General features: G+C 54.2%; 3 protein-coding genes and 1 long non-coding RNA gene across 4 annotated transcripts in view; 1 reads left to right on the forward strand and 3 right to left on the reverse strand.

Moving 5' to 3' along the window:
- Nucleotides 1–18,427, forward strand: part of LOC137215304 (uncharacterized) — a 71,381-nt gene extending 52,954 nt beyond the window's left edge. The window contains exons 4-7 of the long non-coding RNA XR_010939238.1: nucleotides 15,244–15,381; nucleotides 17,538–17,623; nucleotides 17,703–17,804; nucleotides 18,183–18,427. This is a non-coding gene — a long non-coding RNA (uncharacterized lncRNA). The remainder of the gene's footprint in view (nucleotides 1–15,243; nucleotides 15,382–17,537; nucleotides 17,624–17,702; nucleotides 17,805–18,182) is intronic.
- FFAR3 (free fatty acid receptor 3) lies at nucleotides 4,552–5,592 on the reverse strand. The gene is given in 5 exon segments (XM_067720649.1): nucleotides 4,552–4,844; nucleotides 4,847–5,032; nucleotides 5,106–5,366; nucleotides 5,369–5,405; nucleotides 5,407–5,592. Coding segments are annotated over 5 exon segments (963 nt in total).
- Nucleotides 9,430–10,332, reverse strand: FFAR1 (free fatty acid receptor 1). The gene has a single exon (XM_067720307.1). It carries the CDS (start codon nucleotides 10,330–10,332, stop codon nucleotides 9,430–9,432), a length of 903 nt encoding a protein of 300 aa, XP_067576408.1.
- CD22 (CD22 molecule) lies at nucleotides 15,523–25,169 on the reverse strand. The gene is made up of 13 exons (XM_067720381.1): nucleotides 24,994–25,169; nucleotides 24,357–24,731; nucleotides 23,186–23,479; nucleotides 21,831–22,097; nucleotides 21,433–21,696; nucleotides 20,149–20,406; nucleotides 19,684–19,944; nucleotides 19,338–19,601; nucleotides 17,692–17,788; nucleotides 17,462–17,537; nucleotides 17,156–17,280; nucleotides 16,674–16,758; nucleotides 15,523–16,377 (listed from the first exon to the last, which is right to left on the reverse strand). The coding sequence occupies exons 1-13, from the start codon at nucleotides 25,025–25,027 to the stop codon at nucleotides 16,246–16,248; spliced, it is 2,532 nt and encodes an 843-aa protein (XP_067576482.1). The 5' UTR covers nucleotides 25,028–25,169; the 3' UTR covers nucleotides 15,523–16,245.
- Nucleotides 25,170–25,882: the final 713 nt, after the last annotated feature.

The raw sequence follows: 25,882 nt of genomic DNA on the forward strand, positions 1-25,882 counted from the left end.
AACTGGCCTTAAAGAGAACTCAGCAAGCTTCTCACTTCTCTTTGCAGAGTTTTAGCTGCCACAACTACCTGTATTGCTTTGGCCTTTTTTTTTTCAACCAGAGGGGTCATGTCAGAGAGAGGAAGGTAAAAAGTTGAACACTTTCTCACACTATTTTACTCTATTTGTTTCCCCACCCTAGCCTCTGTCTTTCACCTCTGATTCTCCTCTCCCAGAATCTATGGCCTGACTTTTCTACCACGTCTCTTTCTAATTCCTTTTTTTTTTTTTTTTTTAGCAGTACGCGGGCCCCTCACTGTTGCGGCATCTCCCGTTGCGGAGCACAGGCTCCGGACGCGCAGGCTCAGTGGCCATGGTTCACGGGCCCAGCCGCTCCGCGGCATGTGGGATCTTCCCGGACCGGGGCACGAACCCGTGACCCCTGCAACCACTGCGCCACCAGGGAAACCCTCTTTCTACTTCCTATTGCTGCTCTGCTTCTTCCTTTTGGATGATTTTTGCAACTAATTTTGCAGACTCCCAGTCTTCTTGTTCCTACCTACCCCCATCTGTTCTTCACCTCCCACCCCCTCTCCCCCAACCCTAACCTGGTCTACTTTTTGCCCCTTCGCAGGGTCCAAGTGAAGCAGATTTACTTCTCCTGCTTTGCATCACAGCTTCCCTTGCCCCACCGGGCACATACACAGACTTGCTAAACTATCCTAAGATTCTGGTCACAGGTGATGTATTCAGCTCAGGAAAAGTTATCAAGTCAGCCACCTCTCTGTGCCTCCCTGCTTCCTGCCTGCCCCTCTGCCCTACTCTGACTGACACTGGTTCATGGATAGTCTGAGCTGCAGTGGTTTCAACACTCACGGCCTTCAGTCAGGCTGCGGTGGACCATCTTTGCCAATTTCTTAATGACTTCTTGAGTGGCTTTCCTAGGCTTCTGGTCACGCGTGGTGATTTAAAACTCCTAGCCTCCTCCCCATTCTCCTACGAACTGAGACTTGACCTGTGGCCCAGGGAACCTATGGCAGAGATGAATCTAGTCTACACTTCTTCCCATCCTTCTGGGTTACACTGCCCTAGGTTTTGTGGGGGGACACTTCCTTCTAAGAGGGAAAGGTTCCTACTCCCATGGCCATCAATGACTCCCTTTTATAAACCTTTAAAAACTTGTTTTGTTAATTAACAAAATTATACTGCTAAGAGACCTAGTTCTCTAAAAATCACAGACTGGGAACTCCCTCGTGGTCCAGTGGTTAGGACTGTGCACTTTCACTGCTGGGACCTGGGTTCGGTCCCTGGTCAGGGAACTAAGATCCCACAAGCTGTGTGGCATGGCCAAAAGAATAATAATAATAATAAATTTAAAATAAAATCACAGACTGTCAGCAACGTGGCTATTTGAAATCCCATCAGTGAGAATGGAATCCCATCATTCCTCTGCTGCTTGCAGGCTCTGGGCGGGAACCTGTGACACAGAGAAGCAGCCTTGCTTTTCAGCCCCCCCAGCTTCAGATAAGGAGTTTTCAGGCACGAAATTCTACCTTTATCTTTATTTTGTATTTTCCAAAGAATCGGACCCTGGGTCTGCTTCTCAGCCCAGGCCTGAAATTGACCTCTTTCCACCCAGGCCTGCTGTGCTTTGAGCCTATCAAACACAACTTCATCAAAGCATCACCTCAGCGTCACCCTTACCCCAAACCTCTAATAACGCCGTCTCTTCTTTCGTGAGATGCCCCACGCTTCCTCTGGAGTGTGGTCTCCTTTGCTCCAGCAAGAAAATGAACTTTGCTGGACTGCAGTTGTGTGAGACAGGCTTCATCACTCTGTGAGTGAGGAGACCTGTTATCTAGCTCATGCGTTCTCAGAACAGGCAGTATTGCTCCCAAAGATGTGAAAATTAGTTCTGGGGGAGCCAAAAAGTCTTACAGTGGTTTGTGGCCTTCCAAAAGGCACACACACAAACAGATACATGGTATGTCTGTTGTATCAAAATTTCATGGGCAGGGAGGGGAAGGTACTGAGTAGGAGGAAAAGATCCTAGAAGGCTCCTTGAGGGAACAAGGATACAAAAGTTTGAGCAACAGTGCTTTAGCTAATACTGAATAGCTTTTGGTGTCTGCTGTGAGTCAGGTACCCGGATGCTGGCTCTCTTTGGCAGCTAGAATTGAGTTCTTCTGACCTCGGTCTTGGGAGACCCAACCTGGTTTGACCTCTCCCAGCACCCCAGAACTCCCCCACTCAGCCCTGTTCCTGCGATGCCCTCATCCACGGGAGCCTCATACCTGCTTGGTCTGCCAGATGGGGAGAGTGCCTGGTGCCCCGTCATTCACACAGACGCGCCCACACCATCTCTCTGCCCGTCTCCCTCCTCTGCTTAGATGGGCACAGGGCAGCTGCCCCAGAACACGTGCTCTACTCCTCGAGCACCCCTTTCCCTTGACTTCCAAGAGATATGGAGAACACGACAACTCTGCCCTCACCACCACCCAGCCTCTGATGACTTTTCATCCTCCCCACCCGTCAGCCTTCAGCGTACACAGACTGGGGTAGGGGTGGGGTCCTGGGTGACAGCAGGGGGCAGCAAAGCCAGCTGAGCTGCCTCTTCTTCCTCGGTGTCAACTCTGGGGAGGAGTCAGACTCCTGTTCTCCATGGCTCTCTCTGGAATGCGGGGTTTCCAACTCTTCTTTGTCCTCACTCGTGGGTCCTTGCTAGCACTCCTGGAGCTGCAAGACTCCACGTCACCACTGTGCCCTTTCTGAACCACTCAGACCCATGTTCACATCAAGGTCTGAGTGCCTTAGGACAGACAGATGAGCCATGGGACAGAGGGACAGCTCATGCCTTCATCTCTGTACAGAGACGATGTCTCTCTCCCTCCACCTGAGACCCAGTCCCCATCCACAGCCAGTCCTCTTTCCCCAGCGACCTTAACCTCAGGGAGAAAACAGATGCTAAAGACGTTAGTATTGAAATCCCGGAAGTTCTGAGCGCAGCCATCTGCACACAGTAAGTGCACCATAAATGTTTTCGAACTAAAGCTGACCAGGACTTCCCTGGCGGTCCAGTGGTTAAAACTCCGAGCTTCCACCGTGGGGGGCGCGGGTTTGATCCCTGGTCAGGGAACTAAGATCCCACATGCTGTGCGGTGCGGCCAAAATAAAAAAATAAGAGACTTCTTGGTTTGTCATTAAAAGAAAAAAAAAGAAAAAACAAACTAGAAAAAGAAATAATAAAGCTGACAGTGCGAACAGGCGCCAGCATTTCTCTGGTTGCTTTCCCGGGGGAGGAGGCCCAGACCGATGCTTTCTAATGCGCCACCCCGCAGTGGAAAACGAAAAATTACTAAGTGATCACACTTTGATAAAAACACCTCTTAAGAGCACACACTTGTCTTTGTAGTAACCCGAAGTCAACTGGGCTAACTAATTCTCTTTATTTATTTTTTTTCCAAGAGGGTTTCTTTACTGGGAGGAGGATGTGTCTACACAAATAGTCGATCTGCTTTGCATCTAGTTATGCTTCTCATTGTGGCCTGTTTACATTTGTCCTGAGGTCAGACTGCCTCAGCTGACTCTGGAAGTTCAGCTGGGCCCAGTCACGGCAGATGACACACAGCTGGTGGCAGAGTGGCTCAGGGACCTGAGTTTCAGAGTCAACTAATTTCAGCTTCCAGGCCTGCTTCCATCACTTATTGGCTATGGGATCTCAGGTGAGAGACTTCACCTCGCCGGGCCCATTCCCTCACCTGTAGAAAGGGAATAGTCATAGTACTTGCCTCACGGCTACTGAGAAGATTAAAGACGATGTCAGGCTAAGCCCTTAAGATGGGTTCGCTATTACTTTTATTCTTCTGATCCAAATCCTCTCCCAGCAACTAGGCATCTTATAGTTTAACACTTCTCCTTCAGAGTCTTCGTGTTTTATCCTTCCATCCATCAACACCACCTAAGGTACACTCACATACACCACCCACACACACCATAAAAAAAAAAAAGATTAAGAAAAAACCATTCTCTTTTGCTTGCTACCAAGTTTATTCAGGTAATTTTTCTTCTGTCATTTTTCATGAATGTCCCTGAAAGTCTGAATTTATTGAACAGTGGAAACTTGCTGGAAGAGCGCATGTCACAGCAGGGTGCTCCCTCATTCCTGGAGTCCTGTGTCCCCATTCCTGCCCAGCTGAGTCGGTAGTTCTGAAGGACAGATTCTTCCTCTCTCCTGTCCCAAGTCACTGGGCAGCTCCCTCAGACCCTGGACGCTGCTGTCAGCTCCTCCTTCACCTTCAGCAAAGCCCAGGAGCTCGCCTGCTGCCCCGGGGAGCTCCTTATTCTCCAGAGTTCTCTCTCACCGTGACCGCCCCCTGAGCGTGTTGGGGCACGGGAAGGGAGGGTAGTGTGGCGAGATCAAGAGCTGGGCTAAGGCTGGGTACCTGCTCTGACCCAAACAGTGCCCGTCCCCAGCCTGCCTCTCCAAGGTGCTGCCTGACTTGAGCTTGGAACTGCCCCAGGGATGATCTGCTCTGCAGGCCAGTCCACCTGGCCATCCGCTCCAGAGCCCCCCTATATGTTAGACAGCTCCTGTGGCGGCCCCTCTCCTTCACTCTTCAGTGTCACGCTGCCTTCCTGCCACCAAGGGCCACAGGCTCCAGTCAGCCTCCCCAGCAGCCCCTGGAAGTCAGCTTGGAACCCAGACGATGAGAAATAGTAAAGGGTGTCGACACAGGAGTTCAGGGTGTTGAGGGGCAGCACGGAACTTCTCCACTTCGGGCTTTCACCCTGGGTGTAGCCCACAGCATGGGACACGTTGTAGGGCCCAAAGCAGACGAGAAAGTTGAGCAGCATGGCTGCTGCGAGCCTACCACCCTCTTCCGCCGGCGCTGGCTGGCTCCCTTAGCGCGTATGCACACCGGGCGGCTATAGCAGTAGCTGGTGATGAGCAGGGGCACCCCAAAAGGGACCGCAGCCATCTCCAGCTGGACAGGCAGGAGAAAGGCCAGCTGATCCTTCCGGAATTCCAGGTAGCAGGTCCCACCAGCTGATCCTTCCAGAATTCCAGGTAGCAGGTCCTGCCAGCTGATCCTTCCAGAATTCCAGGTAGCAGGTCCCGTTGATACCCTGGGTGGGGGAGGAGCGCCCCGAGAATTCAGTGACATAGACCACACTGCAGTGAGCGGCGGCCAGGAGCCAGCAGGCCCTGCTGACCAGGCCAGCCTGTCCCGGCCTTGGCTGGGTCTGGTACCAAACGGGGTAGGCCACGCTCAGGAAGCACTCATCGCTCACAGCTGCCAGGCAGAGGGACGGGAGATAGATGGTGGTGAAGAAGAGGAATCTGGAGAAGGGGCAGAAGATGAAGGGCAGGGGCCAGCGCATGCCTTCACCACGTGGAATGGCAGGAAGAGCACCAGGGTGCGGGGCCGATGGGGTCAGGTTCAGCAAGAGCACGCGCACGGCCGCCGGACAGCGCTGCAGCTGGTCCACGAGGATCACCAGGGGCTCCAGCTTCAGGGGAAGCCCCGTGAGGAAGGTGAAGAGGTACATGGAGCAGTGGAGCCCGTGATTGCCGAGGAAGAAGGACCGGTCTGAGCTGGTGTTTGTGGTCATGGCCACTAGCAAGAGAGGGACAGAGATGACAGTCTGGGTGGGCGTCTTGCACCATCCGCTTCTCAGCTATCATAAGGGAACGTCATCGCCAGCCTCACTCCCTCATGCCCCCAGTGCTTTCCCCAGCGGGGTCAGCCTGCCTGTCTTCCTGGTCATAGCCTGGCTCCTATCCCTTTCCTGTCCCTCTCTTCCTGGTCACACCCTGTCTGCTGTTTCCTTTCTCTAAGCACCAAGGTGCCGTCCACAGAGCCCCTCAGGGTCCTGTGCTTACCTGCTGCTTTGAGAACCCAAGTTCTCTGCCGCTCAGCAACTCGCCGGCTCCTCTAGAACAAGTCCGGTGAGCTATTATCTGGCAGAACTGATAAAAACCTGGCAGTGCCCATGATGTCACTCACTGCCGAGCAATGGCACAAAAGATGCCGTTAGCTCTGTGAGCAGTGCCGGCCCAGTCCACAAAATGAGGGGCAAATTCCACGACCGCCTGCGCGCCTCGCTCCCCAGCAGCCTGAGATGGGACGAGCAGACAGCGTCTTCTTCCCTCTGATCCCCTACTTGAATTGTATCTGCTCCTCTAGAATGGCGCTCAACCGGTTTGCCTTGTTGTAAGGGTAGGAAGTGTGATACAGTGCTGTAGAGCTTGGGCTCTGGAGCCGGGGCTTGGGTGCAATGCTGGTGCTATCACTTACTAACTCTGTGATTTGGGGCAAGTGACTTAAGCCCTCTGTAGCTCTGCTTTCTCATCTATAAAACAGGGATAGTCATAACCAATCTCATAGGCTTGTGCACCTTAAAGCGTTAATATGTGTCAAAGGCTAAGTTAAGTGGTAAGTACGGTGAGCCCTTGACAGATGCCGTCTGCCAGCCACTCGAGTGGGCTTGTCTCTGGGCTGATAGTAATAATATTAACGTTGGTGGCAATGATGATGACGGCTACCTTTCAGTGGGCACATACTCCATGGCAGACCCACTGCTTCTCAGGGCATCATCTTATGTCTTGAAATCCTCACAGTGGGGAAGTGATTCACTCCAGGTAATACAGCTTGTTAAGTATCACCACCAGGATTCAAACTTCTGTCCAGCTTCAGAGAGTATTTACTTATTCATTCAAATATTTATGGAGTGCAATGAGATACCATTTCATACACCCACTAGAGTGGCTATAAACAAACAAACAAAAAAATCAGATAATACCAAGTGTTGGTGAGGATGTGGAGAAATGGGAATCCTCATACCACGTAACCCGATTCTGCTATAGGTATCTACTTAAGAGAAATGAAAACATATGTCCACGCAGAGATTGGCTCATAAATGTTCATAATAGCATTAGTCATAATAACCAAAAAGTGGAAACATCACCTGGTGGTCTATCAGCCAATGAACGGATAAACCATGTGGTATAGTCATAAAATGGAATACTATTTGGCAATGAAAAGGAATGAAATACCCATGTATACCATAACACAGATAAACCTAAAAACATTGTGCTAGGTGAAACAAGCCAGACATAGAAGACCATGTATGTTTCCATTTTTATGAAATGTCCGGAATAGGCGAATGTGTAGAGACAGAAGGTAGATTACTGGGGGCCTGGGGACTGAGAGTGGAAATGGGATTAACGGTAAGTGAATATGAGGGATCTTCCTGGGGTGATAAAAATGTCCTAAATTGGACTATCGTGATATAATATAATCCACACCTTGGTAAATTTACTAAAGATCACGGAATTGTACATTTAAAGTGGGTGAATTTTATGATATGTAAATTTTATCTCAAATAAGTTGTTAGAAGTACAGCAGTGAAAAAACAAGAAGTACAGCAGTCTCGGGGCGGGGGGGGGGGGTCTCAGTGGTGGGAGGATAATAAAGACATCAATAACACAGAGGCTGAGAGCCCCTGGAGCAAACAGCGCAAGCAGAGGGAACGGGGGGCGGTGCACAGGCTTGACTTGCTGGGGCACTGGTAGAAGGTTCAGGGCCCAAGGGGCGAGGGTCACCAGAGGATGCTGGGGGTGGGTCATGCGGAGCCCCAGGGAGGAACTGAAATCTCCCCTAAGTGGAGGAGGCACAAGTCACTGGAAGACGTGGCCCGGCACCAGCAGGTGCTCCGGTGCTGTGGAAGGGAGAGTGGTTCTCGTGTTACAGGAGGAGCTGCCTGGGCTGGAGTTCGGCCTTCGGCTGAAATCCTCTGATGTCACCACTGCGCAGAGAACAGACTTGTTTCTGGCTTCGGCAGAGCCTCAGACAAGTGACTGAACTTCTCTGGCCCATTTCCATATTTTTAAACAGGGATAATAAGACTTCTTTGGAGGGCTGTTATGAGCATTCACTCACTCAGCAAATATTAACCACAAGCCTACCGTGTGCTCGGCTCTCTGCTAGTTGCTGGGGATATATCAGCAAATGAAACAAAAATCCTTGCCCTTGTAGACAGTTTTTTTTTTTTTTTTTTTTTTCTTTTTGGCTGTACCACGCGGCACGCGGGATCTTAGTTCCCCGACCAGGGATCGAACCAGTGCCCCCTATAGTGGAAGTGCAGGGTCTTAACCGCTGGCCCTCCAGGGGAGTCCCCCCTCGTAGACATTTAGGCACGAAAAGAGATAACTTGTGTAAACCAGTTCGTGCTTGTCAGGCACGTAGCTGCCACTTTTTTGCTTCTCTGTGTTCATGTCTTTATCGTCATGAGAGGAACGTCTGTTTCCTACTCCTCGCCTCAGAGCAGACGCCCAGACTTTTGGCTCTCGCGGCCACTGTCCCCTGCCCACTCTCTCTCGGGTTCAGGGTGCTACCATTCACCTTCGCCAAAGGGACCACAAGGACAGGCGTTAACCCTGATACCCCAAGTTTTCTAAATGTCCCCTGATCCTCCTGGAAGGATCACATCCTATGTCCCCCCCCTTCTTTGCTGTAGGGTGTCGGGTAAATTTCTAAACCCCCGTAAAATGAAGATGACCACAGCTAACTCATGCAGCACCTTAGTGCAAATTAGGAAAAGGTACACCCTGCAGGTGAGCACAGCCCAGCACCAGGGTGCACTGCTTGAGGAGTGCCTTTGTTCAAATTAGAATAAGTTGCTGCTTCCCCTGGCTGGAAGCAGCCCCAGGCCAGGCCCACGGCTTGGTGAGCAAAGCACAGGGCAGAATCTAGTCGGTGTTTGCGCCTCTGCCTGACACCCTCTTGCAGTGAGCACTCTGCTCATCGGTACAGCAGCCGCATGGCTAAATCAAAGGAACGTGGGAGGATGAAACGAGACAACACTTGTAACGCACTTGGCATGGTGACTGTCACGTGTATTTCTGGTATTGCTGGTGTTTTCCCTTCCCCCGGCATCTTTTCCTACCAGCGTCCTGTTCACAGTTCTAATGCTGCCCCCTTGTGGGTGTCACATGGTATAACAGTGTCATTACCTTGCCTCCGGCCTCTTATTCAGAAATTCAAAATGGTCTTTCCTAGGAAATGATTTTGGAGTAACAGCTCCCAAAGTAGACCATCAGAGTGGCGGCAGTTCCTCTGGCTTAGAAGCAGACCTCCCTCCCTCCTTCCCCACAGGGCACACTGGCAGTCAGGCCAGTCAGGACGCAGAAAAGGAACGGACAGAGGTGGGAAATCGCGCAGACGTGTGCCGAGGCAGCTTACCTTCCTCCTGTGACCCAGCTCCAGGCCTCCATTCTTTCTCCACCTGGGATGCCATCTTCCGCCAGGCTCAGTTCTTCCCATAAGTGGCTCCGGGGATGCCCCCCAGGCAAAACCGCCCTGCAGTTCCTTTGGAGCAGCCCTCGCCAGGCGCCTGGAGAAGCAGTCTGGCTCTCCTGCTCCCTGCCCCTCCCCCATGCAGTGCTGACTACTTCTGGGACGGCCCCCCGTTTGTTTTTGCCCCACGTGTTGTCCCCCGGCCAGCGACCCCTCCCAAGTAGCCGGTCACCAGTGGGTTGAGCACCGCGCTCCACGCACCTGTAATGAGCCCCAGCTTCCGCCAGCAGCCTCCGAGGCTGGGGTGCAGGAAGCCAGCCACGTTGGAGGCATTGTAGGGTCCCAAGCAGAGCAGCAGTGTGAGCAGAGCCCCACCGGCCACCCAGGCCGCCTTGAGCTTCCGTCTGTGGCTCAGGCCTGAGCGGGCCAGTGCCCGGAGGCAGCCCACGTAGCAGAAGGCCGTGATGACCAGGGGCAGAAAGAAGAGCAGCAGAGAGAGGCTGAAGCGTGCGGGGCCCGCCAAGGCCGGGTCCCAGGCCTCCAGGCAGACTGGAGAGCCGTTCACTGGCGTGCTGATGCCCAGGGAGCTGGTGGTATTGTCCAGCCAGCCTCCTGGAGCCTCCAACCCAAAGACCAGCCCCAGGTGACAGAGGACAAGGGCCCATATGGCCACACACACGCCCCAGGAATAGCGTGGCCTCCGGGCGGCTTGGTAGCCCAAGGGGAAGGCGGCTCCCAGGTAGCGGCCGACGCTCAGGGCGGCCAGGAAGCCCGCGCCCGCGTAGAGCGGAGCGAAGTGGACCAGGGCGAAGGCAGGACAGAGTGAGGCCGGCAGGGGCCAGGCTCCCCCAGCCAGGGCCTCCGCCGCCTTCAGGGGCAGAGACGTCGCCAGCAGGAGGTCGGAGCAGCCCAGGTGGAGGGCATAGACCAGGCTGGGGGTGAGGCGCAGCCGGGCGTGGGACACGGCGCCTGCGATGGCCAGGGCGTTGAGCGGGAAGCCCAGCGCGAAGGCGGCCATATAGAGGGCGAAGGAGAGCTGCGGGGGCAGGTGCATGGGGCCCCTCGTGCGCACCACTGGCGCCCTGCCCCCAGATCTCAGGGCCCGGAAAGGGGGCTCCCAGAGTCACAGACTGGTTTCAGCACTTGCTCAGGGTGCGAGAAGCCATCTAGTGGGATAGCTGAGGAGACAGACGCCGGTAGGGGGAGGTGGCCTGGATTAGAAGCGAGGACCACTAGCCGTCAGTCCTCTGTTTTCTCTCCACCATGTGCCCCCTTAATTGAAGCGAGCGATCGTGGTGTAACGGGAGGAGACGGAGCACAGGCGCGCAGGTCCCAGAAGAGGGAAGGCCTCTTGCTTTCTGAGACTCTGGGGAGACAAGCGGTGGAGAGAATTCAGAGCAGAGTTGAGGGACTTCCCCGGCGGCCCAGTGGTTAAGACTTCGCCTTCCAATGCAGGGGCTGAGGGTTCGATCCCCGGTTGGGCAGCTAAGATCCCACATGCCTCGCGGCCAAAAAGCCAAAACATAAAACAGAAGCAATATTGTAACAAAGTCAATAAAGACTTTAAAAATGGTCCACATCAAAAACATCTTTAAAAAAAAAGAAGAAGAAAATGAACAGAGTTGATCCCGACAGTATGTATTTTTCTCAGGAAAGGAAGCTAGATTCCTGTGTTCACACCCCTTCCCCAGTTCCCTGGAAAGAGAAGGAGCTGTTCCCCTACAGCAGGCAGTGCGGGGCTGGTGGCAACGCCTAGCCGAGGGGAAGTCGGGGTTGTAGGTTGTAGCAAAGGGCAGGAGAAGGAGGTCTCCCGGGGAGAGTCCAGGGATAAGCGAGGTCCCACTGGTGTCACAGGGAATGACTTTAGCCAGCTTCAGGGGTTCCCCCTAAGCGGAGGCTTCTGGGGATCTGGGGAAAAATTGTGGTGGGGAGAGAAGCCACAGAAAGAGGGACTCACCTCTTGGTGCTGCCAGGTGTCTCTGAGGCTCAGGAGTCCCCTGAGGGAGGGTGGCCAGGATGGGCAGTGAGCCGGAAGGGAGAGAAGGGCGGGGAGGCAGGGCCATTAGCCTGAGGCACTCACAGCCTGGATGAGCAGCTAATGGGGCATCTCAGAAGGAGGTGAGGGTCCAAGATGATGCAAACACAGGAAGGGCAGAGGTTAGAAATGTGGGCTTTTCCTGGGGGGAGTGAAGAGTGCGTAGCCAGCACCTTTTTTTTTTTTTTAATTTTTATTGAATATAGTTGCTTTACAATGTTGCGTTAGTTTCTGCTGTATGTCAAAGTGAATCAGCTATACATATACATATATCCCCTCCTTTTTGGATTTCCTTCCCATTTAGGTCACCACAGAGCACTGAGTAGCGTTCCCTGTGCTATACAGTAGGTTCTCATTAGTTATCTATTTTATACATAGCAGTGTATATACGTCAATCCCAATCTCCCAGTTCATCCCGCTGCCCCTTTCTCCCCTTGGTGTCCATACATGTGTTCTCTACATCTGTGTCTCTATTTCTGCTTTGCAAATAGGTTCATCTGTACCATTTTTCTAGATTCCACATATATGTGTTAATACACGATATTTGTTTTTCTCTGTCTTCCTTACTTCACTCTGTATGACAGTCTCTAGGTCCATCCACGTCTCTGCAAATGGAACAATTTCGTTCCTTCTTATGGCTGAGTAATATTCCATAGTGTATATATGTACCACATCTTCTTTATTCATTCCTCTGTTGATGGACATTTAGGTTGCTTCCATGTCCTGGCTATTGTAAATAGAGCTGCAATGAACATTGGGGTGCGTGTATCTTTTGGAATTATCAGCACCTCTAAAAAGCAGGGTTGGTGGTACAACCAGAACACAACTTTATTCCATCCCCACCCCCGCCAGCCCGTTCAAACCGGCTCTGGGGGTTTAGTCTTCTCTACTCCTGGATGAGCTTGTGGGCAGGCCCAGGCTCACTCCCAGATAATAAGTCCCTCTAGTCACCCATACCATCTCCACTTGGCATTTACTATGTGGGACAATGAGATCATCATTCCCAGTTAGAGCTTCTACTCTCCCCCCACCTGCACAGGCCTTGGGCTCCTCCATCCTCCCTCTCCTTTCCCCTCCGACCTGATGACGGTGGTTTATGACCCTCCCTGTGTCGGCAGGAGGGAGAGAAGGAGAGACCTGGAACAAGCAAAGTCGAGTTCGGTGGCACTGAAGTACCCGGGCTGTGGTCTCCACCCTGCCTCTCTCTGGGCTGCACGGATGTCAAGAGGGACTCCTCCCTGGGGCACCCGTAGGGACATTGGGTGGCGCGTGCCTCCAGCTGGCCGCTTAACATTCCTCTCAGGCCCTGAGAACTTGGTCGTTCACCTCCCTGTTGGGGTCATCCTGCCCTTCTAAGGAGACCTCCTGAGATTTAAAGCGGCCCTAAGCTGTCTCTGTGATTCTCTTTCTGTCTCTGACTGTGCACGTGTCTCTCTATCTGTCTGTCTCTCTCCTGCCTCCGGCTGACAGTATGGTCTCTCTGGACTTCAGCTTTCTTGGGTGTGTGTGTCAGTCACCAGGCCCCTATGTCCTCCCCCAAATCCAAGTCACCCAGAATAAGCTTCTCTGAGTGGTTCCCTGGAAGTGCTTCCCACCAGGCTTCCAGAGCAGGCAGCCTGAGAGTCTCAGCATATCCACGGCTCCCTCCAAAGAAATGATCTCATTTCCTTTTCAAACCTCACAAACCAAACTGATTCTTGGTCACCCCCCTTCTAAGTCCTACATGTGTCGTCCAGCACCTCCCTGGGAATTGTAGAAGAACTTGCAACCTGTTGTTTAGTATTTTGTCTTTGGGAAGCACTGAGAAACTGACAGAACTGAGGAAAAGTCAACAGGAGTGCCATTTCACCTCTCGTGACAAGCATTTGGTAGATGAGCAAAGCTGGGTGCAAAGGGAGACAGCAGGGGGCATCCCTGGTGGTGCAGTGGTTAAGACTCCGCCTGCCAGTGCAGGGAACACGGGTTCGAGCCCTGGTCTTGCAAGATCCCACATGCCGCAGAGCAGCTAAGCCCGCGAGCCACAACTACTGAAGCCTGCGTGCCTAAAGCCCGTGCTCCGCAACTAGAGAAGCCACCGCAATGAGAAGCCCGTGCACCGCAATGAAGAGTAGCCCCAACTAGAGGAAGCCTGCACGCAGCAACAAAGACCCAACGCAGCCAAAAATAAATAAATAAATTTATAAAGGGAGACAGCGCGTCTTCAAGCTCTTCTCTGTTTGGCCCTCCCACCTGGCAATTCAGGTGTCCCCTCCTCAGAGGACCTCCCTTGATCCCTGCATCCAAATGGGCCCCTCCCCTGCTCCAGCCTCTCTGCTTTCATCTTGCGTTGTGGTTTCCTCCAAGCACCCACGACTCGGCCACGTCAGATTTGCCGACTCCTCCACTAGAAGGTTGATCAGTGAAGGCAACGCTTTCTGTGTGCTTTGTCCGCTGCTTGTTGCATACCTAGCAGGGACTCAGCAAGTCAGACGAATGGTCAATTGTCTAGGCTCCAAGAGGACGGTGAGGTCCGGGGCTGGGTCGGGGGCTGCCTGTGTTCTAGCCCCAGCGCTGCCCAGTCACCTGCTGTGCACACCTCAGCAGGGCCTGATGACAGCCACATCTCTCGGGCAATTGGTCATGAAGTAGGTTGATGTCAGCAGTCAGGCTCAGGTCCAGGATGGGAAGTCATCCGCTGGTTGCCAGGGAGCCCGCGCCAGACCTCATCAGGCTGGCGGCTGCCTTTAGGTCCTTCAGCTCCTAAAACCCTCTGGACACCTAGACTAGAGACCCCCGAGATTAGGACCATGTTGTATCTTTTTTGTACCCCCACAACTGGCTCTGTGGTGGATGCAGTGGGAGGTGTTCAGTAGGTGTTTGCTGGATAAATGGTTGAATGATACTGGTCCCCAGACCCTTGCCCTCTCATTTCGACAGTTCTCGAAGCCTTCCCTTTCTCCACAAACGTGGAAGGTGCTCACGACAGTTCAAACCAGGGAGTTCCCTGGCGGTCCAGTGGTTAGGACTTCCACTGTCAGGGCCTGGGGGGAATCCCTGGTCAGGGCACTAAGGTCCTGCAAGTCACGTGGCGCGGCCAGAAAAAAAAAAAAAGACGTCAAACCAGGGACAAAGTAGGTTCATGGGGAAATCAGTGCCCCACTCCTTGGGCATCCCAAGGACAACCTCTCAGAGAGCATCTGGATCGAGCAGACGGGAAAGTAGGGCAGCCAAGGAAGGCGGTGCCTTCAGAGCGCCCACCACAGGCCAGGAATTTGACTGTCATCTTTTTTTTTTTTTTTTTTTTTTTTTGCGGTACGAGGGCCTCTCACTGCTGCGGCCTCTCCCGCTGCGGAGCACAGGCTCCGGACGCGCAGGCTCAGCGGCCACGGCTCACGGGCCCAGCCGCCCCGCGGCATGTGGGATCTTCCCGGACCGGGGCACGAATCCGTGTCCCCTGCACCGGCAGGCGGACTCTCAACCACTGCGCCACCAGGGAAGCCCTGACTGTCATCTTGATGAATGATTAACCACAGGTTCCTGCCCTGAAGGAGAATGGGCCTTGGCCCCTTGGGAGAAGCAGGAGACCAGGTGGAGAGAGAACAGACGGAGAAGCGGAGGAGAAGCCGGAAGGGCCTCCCTGGCAAGTCGGCCAGGGAACATACTAGAGAGCTAGTGGGGGTCACGGGGAGAGGTAGAATAGCTGAGAGGTTCCTCAAGGCAGCTGGCCTTCAAGAAGGCAGGCAGCTGTGGGTTGTGAAACGACGCGGCAGGGTCACTTTTGAGAATTGCTGTGAGTAATGCTTTGGCTTCCCCTTTTTATGGTCTTCAAGAGATGCAAATCAGATGGGAATGTGGTTTCTAGGGGCTTTTGGCTGTTGCGTTAATCTTATAACATGACATAAGGTTATACCTCACTTCCTATCTCGAACCGCCTGCATCTTCATGTTACAGACGGAGAGACGGAGGCTCAGAGAAGCCGGGGAACTTTGCCCCAGATCATTCGTCTGGTTAAGCAGAAGAATCGGGACTCAGGCTCTGTCTGTGACGCCCGCGGACTCTTGGCAACAAGACGATGGACCCTCCGATCTGGTGATTTGCGCGTGACGTCACCTTTCCCCTCTCCCCAAGCCCCAGGATGCCTGCCTCAGCTCCCCGTCCCCGCTCAGACTCTGCAGACTGGAAATCATTCACTGGCTCTTTGACGTGGCATCTGAGCCATGTTTATTGTGTAGCTCTGTGTCTGTTACACGTTTGTCCACATCAGTGTATGTCTCAGACCATGAGACCCTCGAGGACAGGAGCCGCAGCAGCGTAATCCTCCCCGTGGAAGTCCTCTGAGAGAAGAAACCAGCCCAGGGCAGGGCCTCTACCTCATTTTTGTTCCTCTTTCCCTGGGCTTTGCCCTGGGGTCAAAAATTACGCATAAGATTAGTGAGTGGAGTTATCAGAGCAGGGGTGAGGTGTCAAAGGGATGGGGAGAGAGAACAATAAAAATAATGACCAGCTGATCCCCGCAGGGACACAGCCAGCTGCGGAGTGGGGTTTGGGAGTGGGTAGGTGGTGGCAGACGGCTGGGAAGGGGCAGGGGGATTTGTACAGCTCAGGATAGGTATTTAGATGAATTTCTGGGTGAGAAGGGGAGTGGGAAAGGACCAGGGACAGACCCTTTGGAGGGTCGGGGTTACCAGTGCTAAGAAGGAAGACTGTCTCTGGACCATGTACAAAGTTCTCTGCACCAACTGGGGTTGCAGTAACTGTGACCGTGTGTGCGTGCTCGTGTGTGTGCGTGTGTGCGTGCATGCATGTGTGTGAATGCGTGCATGCGTGCATGTGCGTGTGTGTGCGCGTGTGTGTGTGTGTGATTTCGCAGCTGAACAGCAGAGGCTGAGAAAGTTCCAGGACCGCCCTGGCCCCTGCGGCCCCTGGCCCCTCCACCTCAGCTGGTTTGGCCCATCATTGCTTGAGGGTCACGTATTCCACTCCTTCCTGGGCCAGCGGCCGCTCCCCAAACCCAAAATGGACCATCTCCGAGTAATGTATCCCCTCGTCTTCTAGGACCTCTGGAGTCACGTTCTCATAGTCGCCCTGAGAAAGCCACATGGTGGTGAGCGTGGCCTCATGCTCACCAGCCTCCCGCAGCCCGCTTTCCCTGTCCCTTCTCTCCTCCGCTCCGCCTGGGGGTCCAAGAGCGCGAGCAGGAGTCCTCTTGTCTAGAAACTGGCTGCAGCCAGCCTCAGACTGGGAGGTGCCTGCCCTGGTCTGACCTCACCAGGGTCTGGGCAGCCCTCCCCACTGTCCAGCCTCTGCCACCCAGGCTCTGGGACTCACAGCCGAGGCCAGGTCCCGTCACTTCCCCACCTTCCATAGCCCTGCCCTCTTACCACGTGACGCTTCTGCACCACAGAGTAAGTGACCGTGTCGTCCCTGTTTGAGGAAAGTCTCCACGTCTCTGAGGTCCCTGCATCTCTGAGAGGGAAGGCAGAGAGATGACCACAAATGAAGGCTTTTGCATGAAATCTGCTCCTTCTTCCAACTCCCCTAGACCCTAAGAGCACCCCCAGCCTCTCAGCCCCTTGCATCATGCCTAGTGCACACAGCAGGGGCTGATGTATCAGATGAGTGAACGTATGCGTGTATGTATCACAAAGTCCCAACCTCGGTGATAGAGACCGACTCTGGCCGTGCCTGCTCCTGGTTTGTAGGAACAGATCCAATTCCCAAGACCATTACCAGGGGGGTTGTTACAGAGCAGGAATGAGGAGAAGAAGCACGGGCCTGGCACACACAGGGCAGGCGAGACACGAGCTCTGCCCCCCGCACCCCTCCCAGGGTGCAGGTGTCACCCCCCTGGTGCCCTCAGTACCCAGGTCTCGGTGCATCCGTCTCGCCAAGAGGAAAGCGCAAGGCAGCATAGCTGACGGCGTCTTCCGTCACTGGATGGTAGCACCCCAGGGAGTGGGGGCCTTCAGCTTGGGGGGTCCTTCGAGCCTGAGAGGAGGACGAGGTTTCGGCCCTTGCCACTCCTCTCCCCGCCCTAGCTCCCCTGCCTCTCTACTCTTTATCACCCCTCCCCACTTTGTTCCTCTTCTTTTTTTTATTTGACACATAGTTGATTCTCCACTTCGTTTCTCTCTTGGCTCGAATGCATTTCATCTTTCTGCCATCCTACCTTTACATTCCTCACAAAGAAGTTCTGTCCACTGGAACTTTCCCGAAGCCCCTGCTGTCTCTGAATCCTCTTCCAGCTGAGAAATAAAGACCTGCTCAGGGAGGACGAAGGGCCTGGGAAGAGGACCCTGTGGACTCGGCATGCCGGGGGCTGCAGGACTGAGTAACCGGGGTCGTTCCCTGGGTTGGGCGGAGGGGGAGCAAAGGTGGTGGGCAGTGGGAGGAACTCACCTCCGCTGCAGCTTGACTCCCCAGATTGCCAGGAGGAAGATGGCCAGACAGAACCCCACTCCCAAGGCCACTCGCCTGATGATGGAGGCTGAGCTATCTGATAGAGAAAGGAGGTACGTCAGTTGACGACACTGCCTCAGTCGGGTAGCAGGCCAGCTCTGCCCTGTGACCTTTGCCTGGGAGGTATCCTCGGCTCCTCTCTGCACAGCCACGGTCCTTCCGGCCTGTGCGACATCTCCTCCTTGCCCAGGGGGTGTGGTGCAGAGAAAGAGGGAGAAGCCAGCCCTGCCCTCTGGACGTCTCATTAGGAGGGAAGGGCAGCTCTTTTTCAAGAGGAGCTCCTGCTGTGTGACAGCCTCGGGCACACACAGAGCACGTAACCCTCATAAATGGTGCCGCCTCTCCAGAGGGCAGCTTGGCCGTGCTTAAAATCACTTGTCCTTTTAGCCAACCAGTTCACGTAGGAACCTAGCCTACAATTCTCCTCGCAGGTGTGCCCAGAGCAGGAGACTGCACCAGCCTTGAGGAGGGCAGTGGACACATAGTTATTCAACATCCGTACACGGGACCGCAGTGCACCCTCAGCAAAAGAGTCAGGTCTCCAGGGTGCCTGCAGAGGGGAGACCCAGGGGACTCCCTGGGGAGATATACAATGTGTATATTGTATATACAATATACATATACAGTGTGTATATTGTATATACAATATACATATACAGTGTGTATATTGTATATACAATATATATATACAATGTGTATATTGTATATACAATATACATATACAGTGTGTATATTGTATATACAATATACATATACAATGTGTATATTGTATATACAATATACACATTGTATATGTTTTTATACAATGTGTAACTTTTCCAAATGACACCCTCAGGCTGGCTCCCTTTAGCACCAGCTTTGCCAGTGCCAATCCTCTAAGTTTAAAGCCATGGCTCCAATCATTAACCTGAAAAAAGCACAATAAATAAATTAAATATTTTCCCCTGTGTTTTTCCAGACTCTTCAGACACCCTGTATATGCACAGATAGAGAACAATCTCCAAGTGCTGTTATTACATGGAAGAAAGGGAAGTTCAGGGCAACGTGTGAGCTCTCCCGCCGTCTGAGTAACAAAGAAGGGTGTATGGACATAAATCTCTATAGGCCTGTGGTGCACGTATAGAAAAATCTCTGTGAGGGGCCATATCCAGCTGCCAACGGTGAAAGCCTCAAGGGAGGGAGGGGGTAGAGTTCTCGGGGAACAAGAAAGGAGACGTATCTGTCCTTCCACTATTTACCCTTTCATGCTGTTTTTACCATGTACTTGTATTGTCTTTTAAAGAAAAACCAAAACCACTACAATCTCAAAAGGTAGACACAAGCAGCCTATCAAGGGTGAGGCAGAGAGAAAGAGGCAGAGAGAGGGAGCCAGGAGGAGCTCAGGATGTCTGGAAGGTAGGGGCAGCCTGAATCCTCCCGGGGTGGCGAGAGACTGATCGGGGAGGAGGGAAGACAGGGGAGCTGTGTGTGGAGAAGGGGCGCCTCTGAGCGCACAGGCTGCCCACTCCCCACCCTCCGTGCAGGAGCGGGGAGGAGGTCCGGAACGCACGCCGCAGGAGTGGCCAGGGCCGGAGAAGGGCCCTTACAGTAGACGGTGAGGGTGGTGGGCGGCGACTGGCCCCGGCCCAGCCTGTTGGTCCCCTGGCACCAATAGGCGCCTGAGTGCTGCAGCGTCACAGGGTCCAATCTCAGCGTCTGATCGTAATGGCGGAGGTCTTGGTTATTCCAGTCAAACCATGCGTAGTGGGAGGTGGGAGGGTTGGCGTCGCTCTCGCACGTCAGGACCGCTTTCTTCCCCTCCACCACTCCGTCTTTCGGGCTGATGGACACATGCAGGCTCCTGGGTGCATCTGTAAGTAGAAGCAAAGTCAGGATCCGGGTAGCCAGTCACCTGCCCGTCTCTGCTCCCAGCCTCCGGCTCCAGCCACTCACACAGCACTTGGAGAGCCCAGGCCTTAGACGAGGTCTGTCCTATGGAATTGTTGACCAAGCAGTGGTAAGTTCCAGCATCTTCTGGAGAGATGGCGTCAAAGCTCAGTTTCTTTCCTTCCTCCAGAAAGATTCCATTTTTCTTCCAGAAGAAGCGGACATCCGCGGGGCGGCTGCTTAAGAAGTCACATTGGAGGAGGACCGGGCGCCCAGAGCGAATCTCACTGTGGGGAGTGACCTGGACACTGACATCTTTGGGGGCATCTGGAGAGCAAGGACCTCAGGCTGATCTCTTGGGTCTCTTCCCCTCTTCCTGTTCCCGAGAATTCCTCTCCCCTTGGCCCTGAGGCCTGACTCTCATCCCTCAATTCTCTGTGAGGACTGTGGTTCAGGCTTTGGTCTCCTCACCCTTAGAGCCCCGCACCCCAGCTGGGCCACCCCCTAGCTCCCCCGGCCCAGGGCACTCACACTGGACATCCAGGTCGACAGGGGGAGACCACAAACACCACTGGTTACAGGCTGCGCACTTGACTGGCCCTGTGTCCCAGGCAACTTTTCGAATCGTCAGCCCAGCGGGTGATAGCTGGTCCTGGAAGCCTAGGTGATCCCATTCATATCGGGTAACTCTGGGATTACTGGAATTGTAGGTACAGGACAGGATCACACTGTCTCCTTCTCGAATCGGTGTGGGGCTTTGAATCACTGTGATTACCTCCTTGGGGGGATCTGGAAGAAAACCAGAGAGGTGGGTCAAGAAAAGTCAGAAGCCCATAAGACCTGTTCCTTCCTGCTCCCTCTTCCCCCTTCCTGTGCCCTGCATTCACGCAGTTCCTCTATTAGCGGAGGGAGGGCTTGTGCTTCCCTCTTGCCTCTGAGAACAGAAACCCTGCCCTGGTCATTTGGCCTGGCTGTGGTTTGAGACAGGATGGTGCAGTGGTTAAGAGCACAGCTCTGGGCGGGGTACGTGTGGTGCTGTGCAAGGGAGGGGCCTCTCTCTGTGGGTCTCTGCACGGGTCTGGGGCACGGAGCCGGGTCACTACAGTAAGGGCGTTAACTTAAAAAAGAAGAAGAAAAGCAGAGCTCTGGATCCAGAGTGCCGGATCCTGCCCCTTGGCGTTGTGTGACCGTGGGCTGCAGGCCTCAGTTGACTCATCTGTCAAATGGGGTCCTGTGAGTAGCTAACCTCGTGGAATCACTGCAGGATGGAGTAAGAGGATGCTGTTAGAGCCCTGTGGCGTGTGGTAAACACACAACACGTGCTGCTTCTGCTGCTGCTGTTACCACATATCCGGTGTCTAGATTTCAGGATTTGGGCGTCCACATCACAGTATCTGGCCCCGACTATGACATCCCAGGGTCCAAGGATCAAACCTAGGGATTCTCTTTGTCCGGGGCTCCCCTCGGTGCCAAGACTCACTGTGTTAAACAGGGTCTGACAACCAAGAGGTGAAGAAGCATTTTGCCCCAGTCCTCCTCGAAAATTTCAAGACCCCTTCAGGGACTCAGCCACTGCGTCCCTCGGGGGACCCTGGCATCTTGCCACTCATTCAAGTCAACAAGCATCTACTGAGCACCTCCCACGAGCCAGGCCCTGTCTGGTGCTAAGGACACAACTGTGAACACAACAATTGCCCCAAGAAGCTTATCTGCCGGGAGCCCCTGGTTTCCGCTTGCTGTCCCTTCGCGGGCACGTCTACCCTCCTCCTGCCCCCAGAGCCATCTCCTCCCTCCAGCAGCTCTGCGGCTACTCACACTGGACTTCCAAGTCAGCTTCCTGGCCAACTTGTCCAGGACCAAGATCATTTTCCGCCAAGCAGGAGTACTCCCCAGCGTGCCTGAGGAGGACCTCTGGGATCTGGAAGGTCCTGTCCGTCTTTCCAGGCATTTCTAGCCCATTGTAGTACCAGGTGTAATTCGTTGGAGGAGGATTGGCCAGTGATATACAAGTCAGCTCTACTTTATTTCCTTCCTTCGTTGGCGAGGAGACGATCTGAACCCTGGAAGGTTCCGGAGCATCTAGAAGAAGAGGCCGAGGCTGGGAGGCTGGGGGTGGTGGTGAGCAGAGGCCTCCGGGGCTCCCCTCCCATGGGCCTGGAAGGTGCCCCTGCTGACCCCCGGCCCGGCCCTTCCCCAGCTCCCAGGAGGCTCACAGTGCACTTGGAGGTCCACTGCTTCCGACTCTTCGGAGCCCACATCGTTGTGGGCCTTGCACTGGTACTGCCCACTCATCCTCCTGGTCACCTCGGGCAGAGTGAGCGTGGGCGTCTCCTCCCCCACCAGCAGGACCCCGTCCCTGAGCCAGGCCACATTCTGGTGCCGTGGGTTGCTGCTGACAACCTGGCACGTCATGGTCACAGACTCTCCCTCTGTCACAGTGGCTTCTCTGGGACTGACCTGGATCTTCAACTTCGGCGCGTCTGCAGAAGCGGAGGGAACAGTGAGGGAGGGGATGGGGATTCTCAGAGGGTGTGACGGGCTGACAAGTTGCAGGCCTTTTATTCTGATAAAGCAGCGGCCTAGACAGAGCGGGCAAGGGTGCGTGGCCACTCACTGTCACCCTTGTCAACAGGTGACTGACCGTCACAACCTCCCAACTCGGTTCTCTGCTCCCCACACCCCAGACCCCAAAGGTCTGGTCTCCACCAGCAGCCAGCAGCATTCCCAGGACTGTCCATCAGACCTCACGACTCTCCTGCTTGAAACCGTTCAGTGGATTCCACGCTTAGAGAACAATCCAGAAACGCTCGCTGCAGCCCACGAGATCTAGCGTCCCGGTTCCTCTCGGTCTTCCTTTCCTACCACTGGGCCCCTTGGATGTAGTGCCAAGCTTGCCGGCTCCTTGCTCTGAGGCAGACACACCAAGTTCCTACCTCAAGGCCTCGGACTTGCTCTTTCTTCTCCCTGGAACGCTCTTCTCACGGAGATAGGCCTGCCTCAGGCCCTCCCTTCACCCAAGTCTCAGCTCAAGTTCAGCCTCCATCCCTCACTCCCTCTGTCCTAGCCCTGCTTTATCTTTGTGTGATACACTTAGCACCACCTACACATATGTTCTCTAGTTCCCTTTTCACCTATCTACTCTTCGTCTCCCTGACTTCAATGCTAGTTCCACGTGGGCAAGAACTTTGCTCACTGCTCTATCCCCAGCAGCCTAGTAGGTTCACAAGAAATATTTATTGAATGAATGAATGAATGAGGCACAAAAAAATGATGTGAAAAAATTCTTCATCCCACCCCCCAGGGGAACCAAAAAACCTTAACCAAGTGATCCCCAAATCAGGTCATGGTTTGAGGATAGATTCTTTTATTCTGAATCAGGTGTCCCTGAACACCAGAGCTGATGATGGGAATGGTGGAGGAGGGGCCGCGGCTCTGCCTGGACCATTCCCAACAGCGGGTGCCCACAGACCCATCACGCTCCCCTCTGTGTGGACTCCTGTTACCCTCTGCGGGGGTGAAGGGATGACAGGACCCTCGGCCCTCCCACAGAAGCACTGGGGAGACTCACGCTTCACGTCCAGCCACACCGTTTCCTCAGAGAGTAACTGCTGTTCCGTGGGGTCCCAGAGCTGGCAGGTCAGGTTCTTGCCGTGGTGAGTCCACTGCGGCTGGAACGTGAGAGTGCTCTGGGTGGAGACGGTCTCGGTGGACAGGGAGGTGGAGGTGACCGCATGCTCCTCCAGGGACCACTGCAGATGAACCTGGTACTCAAAGCAGGCGAAATTCAGCGAGCAGGTGACAGTGACGTCGTGGAGCTCCCGGATGTCTGGAGGGAGCTCAATGTGGGGTGGAGGAGCCGTCTCTGCAAGAGAGCAGGGGCCACGCTGGAGGCCTGGGAACCTGGACCAGCTTTAGATGCCCTGCCGCAGAGAACCCATCAGGAAGCCCCGGCCGGTCCTGTCCGCCTCTCTCCGGGCCTGCCTGTCTCTGCTCGGCCCAAACACCCTCTGAAAGGTCTTGTGAAAGTTGATCCTCCTTAGAAACTGTGTTTTATGTTTTATAGTTACTTCGTTCACACCCCCTGGTGTCTGCTTTCTAAATGTTTTCCAGACCACTCCCCCGGCACTCCTCAGCGGATTTGACGCGTTTAGTTCAACATGCTTAGCTTGGAGGACAAACCTGGCTCAAAGGCCTCGGTATCGGAGACCTCCCACACGGCACTCCTGGAGGGGATTCCTTTAGCGCAGAGGCCTGTGTGCAGCCAGTCCCTGCTCTCCCCGAGGCTGGGCCGCCCTCAGATTGCAGCGTCTGAAGCTGCATCTCTCACCCCAAACACAGGCCTGCTTAGAACCACCCACCGAATAAACAGGCCGTGGAATGGAGCGAGCACACTCCCTCGGGGGGAGGCCCCAGACCTGTGTTTGGTTCACACCCTATCTGTGTGTCATGTAGCCACGAAGGCCTAATTAGAATGGATCCCCCCACATTAATACATTGGGAGATTTCACTTGAAAATTCAGATTTCCATCTCTGGAAAAGCCAGGGGAGATGCTCAAGGAGGGATGAGTGCCCCTAGGCTCCAGTCTGCCACGGGCGCCACTGTCCTGTGGCACCCCGGTCGCTCACTGGCATCCCCGTCTGGCCTCTGCAGGCGACCTGGTTTGTGAGCTGTCCCAGGAGTCAGGTGCTTCCCACCTTCCTCATTGCCGAGACGAAGGAACCCATCCTCAGGGCCTTACCAGAGATGTTGAGGCCGATGGCCTCCATCCATTTGTTCTCCCCAGACGTCATCCTCAGCCCCAGCTGACCGCTGTCATTGACTTTCACGGGATTGATGAGGAGGGTGCAGTTGTATCTGCCGTTTCCCAGGAACTGTACCCTTCCCTGACGAGCAGGAAACTCCCTGATTTTTAGGTTCTTATAGAGGATGGTCCCATTGTAGCTCTTGGTGGAGCTGTCATACTTATAATTGTGGTACACGGTCAGGTTATCTAGCAAGTGCTTGTTTAGGATACGGTAGTAGCAGGGAATCCAGACGCAGGCTCCATCCCAGGCGTAGAGGATCTTGGGATGGTCAAACGTCCAATGGGCTGATTCAGAGAAAGCCAAGTATTCTGGAACCCACCAGAGCGAACAGAAAGCATTACTGAAGGACGATGAGCGCATTCTAAAGAATTTCCTCTGAAGAGGCGGGGGGGGGGGGGGGGGTGGGGAGGCAGATACACAAAGAGAGACGTATACACACGCACACACATATACACTGACTGTCCCCACCCTGCCCCACATTTACTCTTCTCTGCCCCCATCTTGCCTCCTCCTCCTCCAGCTCCCACAGTCGTCCCAGACCCAAGTATCTGCCCAGGCCACCATCCTTACCGAGAAGCAGAAGCAAGGGACCGAGGAGATGCATGGCGCTGTGTCTAGGCGGGAGCCTGGGCCAGGAAGAGTTTGTCTTTAAGCCATCTGGTCACTTACATCTTCCAGACAGCTTTTCTTGTTCACCCACTGAGCTCCAATCCCTTCTCCCTGATTCTGAGAAGACCGTGTCTGGTTGCATGGCAGGATATGGAATTCTGGAAGCTCACAGGGTCTTTTTCTGGATATGCTGTGCCTCTCCCATCAGCCTGAGAACCATGTAAGGCTAGCCTCTCTCTTCCCAGCACTCCTTCCTTTCTTCCATCCATCCATCCAAAATTGTATAAACTTGCTGCCCAGCTCTCAGGCTTTGAGTGGCACCAAACTACTGAGCACCTCGAATGCCAGGCCCTAGGTGACCTGGAGCTTACCTTGGGTCAACTAGTGCAGGGTGGGCTAGAGATAGTCCAAGGGCTGCCGATGTGCAGCCACTGTCCATCTCTACGTGTGGGTGCACGTGCGGTGAGCTGGACCGCCACCTCACTGGACTTTTACATAGAGTTACATTTACATAGAGTTAAATTTAAGTCCCAATTTACATGGTCGTGCCCTGAATGCGTGTCCCTGGGGAGGCAGCAGGACGTGCCAACAGAGTGTGTCTCCTGTCTCAGCACAGACCTGCGTCTGTCCCGCCTGCCCAGCCAACAGTTCCCACACATCGGCGTCCCCTCCCCAAGCCCCTCCGGCTGGCTGTGCATCTCCTCTGGCTGCGCGACTTATGCTAAAGGACCGTTGGGTGTCCAGGACCGGTGTGGCGAAAGCTAGGCCGCTGGCTGAAAGTAGGAAGGGGGTCTGTCCCCAGGCATGGCAGCCGTGCTGGACTGGCCTGGGCATAGATGAGGGCAGGCTC

This window comes from Pseudorca crassidens, chromosome 20 (genome assembly GCF_039906515.1).
Source record: "Pseudorca crassidens isolate mPseCra1 chromosome 20, mPseCra1.hap1, whole genome shotgun sequence".
In the NCBI taxonomy this organism is placed as follows: Eukaryota; Metazoa; Chordata; class Mammalia; order Artiodactyla; family Delphinidae; genus Pseudorca; species Pseudorca crassidens.

Bases quoted from the DNA above. Each gene is read 5' to 3' on its own strand.
- FFAR1 (XM_067720307.1), bottom strand. From the start codon at position 10,332: ATGCACCTGCCCCCGCAGCTCTCCTTCGCCCTCTATATGGCCGCCTTC.
- CD22 (XM_067720381.1), bottom strand. From the start codon at position 25,027: ATGCATCTCCTCGGTCCCTTGCTTCTGCTTCTCG. The intron at 22,098-23,185 runs GTGAGTCTCCCC...CCGCTTCTGCAG, and splicing joins GGTGTGGCTGGACGTGAAGC to ACGCGCCGAAGTTGAAGATC. The intron at 17,281-17,461 runs GTAGGATGGCAG...TCCTCCTCTCAG, and splicing joins TCTTTGTGAGGAATGTAAAG to GCTCGAAGGACCCCCCAAGC.